We start from the raw sequence: 8,719 nt of genomic DNA, 5'->3' as shown, positions 1-8,719 counted from the left end.
TCCCCAACTCTCCAATCCCAAACCCTAGCCTCCATTCTCTACCATTTTTTCTCTCTTCCACACACAAAAACAACACCAAAATCAAATAAAGAAGGGGAAGACTTGGAAAGGAGCTCATCAAGACTACATGATTGAAGATCAAGATTATAGGATTTGTCTATGAATCTCTATCTCTCTATATCTTTATTTATGTTTTCTTATGACTTGAGATTTGCTTTTATTATGAATATGCTTGGCTAAAATCTCTTATCTTAGGGATTAGATTAGATGGATTTGTAATGGATTGATTTCTTTGTTCAATATATATCTTGATTGTGCTTATTGTTATCTTTTCAAGTCCTAGATTTATCTCTTGTATGATTGGTTGGCCACCTTTTGTGCATTTTTAATTTGTGATTTGAATCGGGAGAGGATAATTACAATAGATTAGGAGTTTGATACATATCATCTCAATAAACCGGGAGGTTGAGAGGTGGGTGAGGGCTTGTTGATCTTTTGTGCTCTTGGGAGTTATAGGTTAGAAATTGACCGGGGACGGCAATTATGACCCGTAATCGACTGTTTTAGTCGTCCGGGAGGGGGCTAAAACTAGTGGGGAGATCGCCCTAGATAAGTAGGCCATATCAAGATTTATATTGATTTAGATTGAAGTTCATTACGATCCATCGAAATCTAGTCCCTAGGATAACTTTCTTTCGAGTCATTCCCCAATTTATTAACTAAGTTTATCTTGTTGTTATTTTATTTACTTGCTTTATTTAGCTTTGTTTTAGTTCTCAACACCTCTTCATCTTTGGTTGTCTAAATAGATTGAAAACAACTCATAAATAATATTTAGAAGTTTAAATTCACCAGTCCTTGTGGAATACGACCTTGCTTCCCTATATTGCAACTACACCGTGCACTTGCGGCGTAGCGAAAATAATAGCGAACAATCAATCACTCATCAAAGAAACAATTGGAGCTATTCATGTGTGCTCATTAAGGCTCAATCCTCACAATTAAGTAGGCTTCAAGTAATTTTGATCAAATTTTGCACGTTTTTCTCATACAAGAACACCTACAAACATATGCATAATTCCATCACAAGAGCAACAGCCTATCATACCAAATCCAATATCCTAATTTCAACTCTTCACATCATCCATCATAACATTGCCAAAGGACTCGAAACTGACTCGAAGACCAAACCAACAGACCAACAGAACAAAAAGGCAAAAACAAACAAAACAAAGAACAAAGACACCCCCCCACACTTGGACAAAACAATGTCCTCATTGTGTGAGAGTATGACAGACCAAAACAGAAACAACAGAAGACAACTAAAAGAAATAGAAGCTTCAAAAATGAAAAGCAAAAAAGAGAGAAACTTCCCTGAACGGTAATCAAGAAGGTGGAGGAGGGTGCTAAAGCTTCCGGCGATGAAGAATGGGCCACCGGAGATGAAGGAGATGTGGCAGAATTGCGGTTTCCGGTGGTCGGTGTTTGGCACTGCTGTGGTGGAGCGACTCCGGTGGAGCGGGGTGGTGTTGGGGGAAACCAAATTGAGGGAATTTTGACTTTAGTCAAAAACCCTAGTTCCAGAATTTGCACCTTGGCCCCCAAACCTGCGAAATTGACCAAAACACACCCCAAGTTTTTTTTTTTTTTTTTTTTTTTTTTTTTTTTTTTAAAATAAAGAAAAATGAAAATAAACAAAAAAAAAAAACAAGGGAAAGAAAAATCGGGTTGCCTCCCGATTAGCGCCTTTATTTAACGTCCTTGGCTGGACAGAAAAGAAGTTCAAAATCCTTAGACGATGGTTGGAGACGTCAGCCTGAGAGCATTGAACGACTCCATCTCGACTCCAGCATAGTATGGCTTGAGTAATTGTCCATTAACCTTAAAACACTTTCGTGTTTCGAGGCTTTGTATTTCCACAGCTCCATGAGGACTCACACTAACAACTTTAAACGGGCCCAACCAACGAGATTTCAATTTTCCTGGCATAATCCTTAAGCGTGCGTTAAACAAGAGAACCTTCTGCCCAACTTCAAAGGATTTCCTTCGAATGTATTTGTCATGTAGAAATTTGGTTCGTTCCTTGTAACGACTTGCATGATCATACGCCTCCAATCGAATCTCCTCTAATTCTTGCAGTTGAAATTTTCGCTCTTTGCCAACAACTTTCTCATCTAAACAGAATTCCTTCACGGCCCAAAAAGCTTTATGCTCCATCTCAACAGGTAGATGACATTGCTTCCCAAAAATCAGCCTGTACGGAGACATACCAATCGGTGACTTGAATGCAGTGCGGTATGCCCATACCGCATCGTCCAGTCTCAAACTCCAATCCTTTCTTCTCGGGTTGACTGTTTTCTCAAGGATGCTCTTGATTTCTCGGTTAGAAACTTCAGCCTGACCGTTGGATTGGGGATGATATGCCGTGGCAACTCGATGGTGGACTCCATATTTCTTGAAAAGTGCTTCCAAAGTGCGGTTGCAAAAATGGGTTCCTTGATCGCTGATGATGGCACGGGGCACTCCAAATCTGTTAAAAATATTAGCCTTAAGGAACCCTGCAACAACTTTAGAGTCATTAGTGCGGGTGGCCTTCACTTCTACCCACTTCGAAACATAATCAACAGCCAAAAGAATGTAAGAATTTCCAAAAGAACTAGGAAACGGCCCCATAAAATCCATTCCCCAAACGTCAAAGATTTCACAAACCAAAATAGGGACTTGAGGCATTTCATTGCGAGAAGAGATATTACCTGTTCTTTGGCACTTGTCACAATTTTTGCAGAAATTGTAAGAATCCTTAAAAATAGTTTCCCAATAAAAACCACAATCAAGAATCTTACGTGCTGTTCGTTTGGGACCAAAGTGACCTCCACAAGCATGAGCATGGCAAAAATTCAAAATTGAATAAATCTCTCATCAGGGATGCAACGTCGTATCACTTGATCCGCACAGGTCTTCCACAAATAAGGATCATCCCATATGAAGTATTTTGCTTGGCTCCTCAACTTATTCTTACGGGCTGTCTCCATTCCCTTAGGAAAAACTCCAGTAGTTAGAAAATTAACCAAATCAACATACCAAGGAGTGTTACCGTCGATGTGCAGCAGCTGTTCGTCTGGAAAATCGTCTGGTATGGGCATACCGTCCGACACAGTCTGCAGTCTGCTCAAATGGTCAGCTACCAAGTTCTCGGCTCCCTTTTTATCTTTAATCTCCAAGTCAAATTCCTGCAAAAGCAGAATCCAACGGATCAAGCGAGGCTTAGATTCTTTTTTAGAGAGCAAATACTTAAGAGCTGCATGGTCAGAATAAACAACAACTTTAGAGCCAATCAAATAAGATCTAAATTTTTCACAAGCAAAAACGATGGCTAAAAGCTCCTTCTCCGTGGTTGTGTAATTGCATTGAGCCGGGTTGAGAGTTTTGGAAGCATAGTAAATCACATGGCTCTCTTTCCCAACTTTCTGCCCTAGCACTGCTCCAACGGCGTAGTCGCTTGCATCGCACATGATTTCAAAAGGCTCTCCCCAAATTGGTGGCTGAATGATGGGGGCAGAAGTGAGTCTACTTTTCAACAAATCAAAGGCCTCCTTGCACTTGTCATCGAACACAAAAGACACATCTTGATGAAGCAACCTAGTGAGAGGTTGAGCAGTCTTTGCGAAGTCCTTGATGAAGCGCCTATAAAAACCTGCATGGCCTAAGAAAGCACGAATATCTTTCACATTAGAAGGATAAGGTAACTTAACAATCAAATCAATTTTCGCCTTATCAACTTCTACTCCTCTTGCAGAAATCACATGCCCAAGAACAATCCCCTCTCTCACCATGAAATGACATTTCTCAAAGTTCAACACCAAATTAGTGTCGACACATCTCTGCAAAACTTGTTCAAGATTAGTCAAACAATGGTCAAAAGAGTCTCCATGCACAGTAAAATCATCCATGAAAATTTCTATGCAACTCTCAATCATGTCAGAAAATAGGCTCATCATACAACGCTGAAAAGTACCAGGAGCGTTACATAATCCAAACGGCATACGACGCCATGCAAAAGTACCAAAAGGACAAGTAAAAGTGGTTTTCTCTTGATCTTCCTGAGCTACAAAAATTTGAAAATATCCAGAGTAGCCATCAAGAAAACAAAAGAATTCCTTACCAGCCAATCGCTCAAGCATCTCATCAATGAAAGGTAATGGAAAATGATATTTCCTAGTAGCATTATTCAACTTTCTAAAATCAATGCACATACGCCAACCAGTTTGCAACCTCATGGGAATCAACTCATTATTCTCATTCTTGACCAATTGAAAACCAGACTTCTTAGGAACCACATGAACAGGACTGACCCATGTACTATCAGAAATCGGATAAATAATCCCTAAATCAAGCAATTTAAGAATTTCTTTAAGCACAACTTCTTTCATGACAGGGTTCAATTTTCTTTGAGGATCCCTAGACGGCTTACTATTAGGCTCAAGTAAGATTCTATGCATGCAAGTAGAGGGACTAATACCTTTGATATCGGCTATAGTCCATCCAATGGCAGATTTATGCATCTTAAGAAGACTTACCAACCTTACCTCTTGTTCTGTACTGAGTTCATTGCTGATGATCACTGGCAGCGTGTCATCCTCTCCTAAAAATACATATTTCAGATGCTGGGGCAGTACCTTCAAGTCTAGCTTCGGTGGCTTCACAACAGAGGGCAAAATCGGTTCTGTGCTGGTCGGTATGGGCATCCTGCTCGACAAGTGCCGAACTGGAATTTCCTCCGTTGAGTACAACTGCATGATAATCTCTCTAATGGCTTCATTCTCCTCAGTTTTGGTGTTCTCGTCAGTTAGGGAACTGAAAATAACCTGCTCAAGCTCATCCTCCCTGAAATTCTCAACAAATTTCTCAACCAAAGGGTCAATAACATCAATCATGAACACAGATTCAGGATCCTCAACATGCTTCATAGCCTCAAAAATATTAAATGTGACAACATCTCCATCAAATTCAAGGCTAAGCATTCCACTATCCACATCAATTTTTGCCTTAGCAGTTTTCATGAATGGTCTCCCTAAAAGAATCAAGGATTACTTAGCAGAGGCAGAATCATCCATATCAACAATATAAAAATCCACAGGAAAAATCAAATCATTGACCTTGACAAGGACATCCTCAACAACACCTTCGGGATATGCAGTAGACCTATCAGCTAACTGAATGATTACACGAGTGTCTTTCAAAGGTCCTAATTGCAAATCCTTATACACAGAATAAGGCATGACATTTATGGATGCTCCTAAATCTAGCATGGCTCTCTCAACAGTCTTATTACCTATAATGCATGGAATGGTGAACATACCAGGATCTCGACACTTTTGGGGCAATTTTCTTTGAAGAACAGCAGAAACATTCTCACTCACTCGAATTCTCGCATCATTCCCAAACTTCATTTTCTTAGAGCATAACTCTTTTAAAAACTTTGCGTACCTGGGAACTTGCTTAATTGCATCAAGCAAGGGCAAGTTTATTTCTACCTTCTTGAAGATTTCTAGAATATCCTTCTCTTCTTCAATTCTCTTGTTCTGAGCCAACCTAGAAGGAAAAGGTGGTGCAATCAGTGATTGAGGAATTGAAACCTTAGGTTTTCCACTTACCTTAGAAGAGCTAGGCTCGGTGGATTCTGGTGACTTCTCACTAATTGCATCGTCCTTGGCTTCATCGGGCTTTTCTTCTTTGTCCTGCTGCTTAGGTTGTGGCTCAGCTAGAATTCTCCCACTTCTTGTAGTTACAGCACTTGCATTTTCCTTGGGATTCATCTCCGTGACAGAAGGAAGTCGGCCTTGATTCGCCTGCAGCTTGTTCACCTGAGTGGCTAACTGCGTGATCTGTGTGCCCATATTACTCAACGCTGCCTGAGTTTCATGCTGGAATGCCTGCTGACTTTGCACCAAATTCTTCACAATTTCACTGCTCTGGGCGAGGCTCTTCATGATATCGTTCATATTGGGTGCAGAACTCGGTGCAGGACGTGCGGTATGAGCATACTGTCCAGCCTGCGGCGGATTCGGCGCGTACATCCCTGGTTCCTGCTGTCTCCACCTAAAATTTGGGTGATTTCTCCACCCTGGATTGTAGGTGTTGGAAAAAGGGTCGTTTCGCCTTTGCCTTTGTGCGTTCATCTCTTGCTCATCAGCGGATCCCATGCACGCTTGCTCAGTATTATTATCCTGCAGAGATGGACATGCATCAGTATGATGATTATTTTCAAAGCAAATTCCACATTGAACGTGTTGAGTTTTAGAGACAGCAAGTCCTCTAACTAAAGAGGTGAGAGCATCAATTCTCTCGTTCATGTTGGAATCTTCTACTTTCTGCACTGGCCTATAACGATCATCATCCTCATCCTCATATTGTTGGCCATTTGAAACCATGTCAACGATGAGTTGCTTTGCTTCGTCCAAAGTTTTATTGGTCAAGCTTCCACCACAAGCAGCGTCAACAATTTTCCTATCAAAAGAAGACATACCACGATAAAAATAGTTAGTAAGCAATTGGTAGTCAGAAAATCCATGATCAGGACACTTGCGACATAGCTGTTGGAATCTCTCCCAATAATCGGCTAGACTCTCCGCCTTCTTCTGTTTAATGCTGCTAATGGCCATTCTCAAATTTGCAGCTCTGGACTCAGGAAAGAATTTTCGCAAGAATTGTTCTTCTAAATCTCCCCAAGTTCTAATCGAACCAGGAGGAAGATCAAAAAGCCAATCTCTCGCTCTACCCTGCAAAGTATGAGAAAAAGGCAATAGCCTCAAATTATTTTCAGTAAAACCATGAGGGCGTAGAGTTGAGCAAACTAGATCAAATTCAGCCAGATGCTTGTGTGCACTCTCTCCAGGTAAATCACCGAATTTGGGTAGCACTTGAATGAAACCAAGCCGTATTTCAGCGTTGCCATTAATGGCAGGAAGGACAATGCACAAAGGGCGATTGCTTCTATGACGGCCTAACTCTCTGATCAGTTGAGGTGGTTCCTGTCGAGGATCAACGATCTCTCTATCGTTCTCCTCATCCCTATTGTTACGGTCACCCATTGGATCTTCAATTTCTTCTTGATCCTCAAGACTCGGTGGAGCAGAATTAGATTTCTTTTTCCACTCCTTAGCTTGCTTCTTCAACTTTCGTGCGGTCTTCTCGATTTCTGGATCAAAAACTAATGCGCCTGTACGAGAAGAACGAGGCATAAACTAAAAATAAAATAACTAAAAATAAAAGACAGACTGAAATCAGTAAAATCCTGCTTAAAACCAATCCCCGGCAACGGCGCCAAAATTTGGTGCGTCGTTTTACACCAAAAATATCCGGCAGTCAGCCGGTATGCCCACACTGCGCAGACAGCAGTAAGCAAAATCGTCTCCCAAAGGACTGGCGAGAATTTCTCTAATTAAAGTCTGCAAGTAACCCACGAAATTTTGAGAATAAAATATAGAAAATACTAAACTTAAAATTAAATAAATAAAATCCAAATAAACCAATTTTTCCAATAGCTAAAAGATGAATAAAAATTCCAACAATTAATAAAAGAATTCCAGCAATCAATTAAGTCCACCCTAGCTTAATTATTCCGATCATCGATGCAAAAATAACTTTAAATCATGCAAACAAATCAGTTATAACCACCGAAGACGCTTCTGACGTGATCTTATTTCTCTTTAATTATTCGGTAACCAGGAAGACGCTTCACTAATTACTACCCTAATCGACTGACAACCGTAAGAGACGCTCTATAGGTTCAATGAGCCGACAGCATTAATATCTAGAGAAACCCGATTCAAAACCAATAAACTCTGACGCAGGATTATTGAATTAAGACTGCTTTTCCCTTGACCCTGATGTGTCAATTTACCACTAATCAAACCTAAACCACAATTACGGATGGCCGGTTCAATTGGCTATATAATTAATTCTAACCCAATAAATATTTGCAACTATCTAATGGATTAAAACAATTAATATTATTAAACATGGAGAATCGCAGATGCAAGCATAAAATAAAGTATAAGAACAATTAGATCTCACAGAATAATTTCGCTAGTGCTTCCTTAATCGTTGCTGGAATAAACGAATTTAGCTAGAAAACATAATTAAATAACACAAGAAATAAATAAATAAATTGCAAGGGATGATGAAAGAAAATAAAATAAAGAATGCTCAGTCTGGAGGACAGATACTGCAAAACTTTGTGATCAACTCATCTAACTCTACCGATGCAGCCTATGCTATGTCGGTTGTGGCCTCTTCAAAAATGAAGAAAAAATGGGGCGATTGGTTGGACGATGAAGAGGACGATGTTTTAGACGAGGACGACCCGCTTAAAATGTTCTCTTAAGTCTTGGTTTCTTTTTTGGTTACCCGGGGTTTTCTTGTGGGTGCTTTTGCTTGTTTCCTTATGTATCTGGTCTCTCTTTTTTCTTTTTCTTTTAATAAAATTTCTATTTCAAAGATGAAAGAAAATAAAAAGAACTTGAATTGCTCCAAAACTTGCGTCCAATCTGCTCTCTCAAGATTGGAGTGAATTATGATATGTCATGTCTGATATGAAAAACAAACTCACTCCTAATATATATATAGCTAAGAAAGTAAACCTAATAAGACTAAAATGGCGTGGGCCTTAACTAATTAAACAAAACTAAACACCTAAACTAATAAGAAAAACTAATCT

The 8,719-nt window shown here is 39.8% G+C and overlaps 1 protein-coding gene across 1 annotated transcript; it reads right to left on the bottom strand.

The window, feature by feature from the left end:
- Positions 1-5,087: 5,087 nt before the first annotated feature.
- LOC131011618 (uncharacterized) lies at positions 5,088-7,241 on the bottom strand. Its single transcript, XM_057939394.1, has 2 exons — positions 6,306-7,241; positions 5,088-6,227 (listed from the first exon to the last, which is right to left on the bottom strand). The coding sequence occupies exons 1-2, from the start codon at positions 7,239-7,241 to the stop codon at positions 5,088-5,090; spliced, it is 2,076 nt and encodes a 691-aa protein (XP_057795377.1).
- Between the last annotated feature and the right edge of the window lie 1,478 nt (positions 7,242-8,719).

Source organism: Salvia miltiorrhiza, chromosome 1 (genome assembly GCF_028751815.1).
Source record: "Salvia miltiorrhiza cultivar Shanhuang (shh) chromosome 1, IMPLAD_Smil_shh, whole genome shotgun sequence".
Lineage (NCBI taxonomy): Eukaryota > Viridiplantae > Streptophyta > Magnoliopsida > Lamiales > Lamiaceae > Salvia > Salvia miltiorrhiza.
This window is presented reverse-complemented; position numbering and strand designations above follow the sequence as displayed.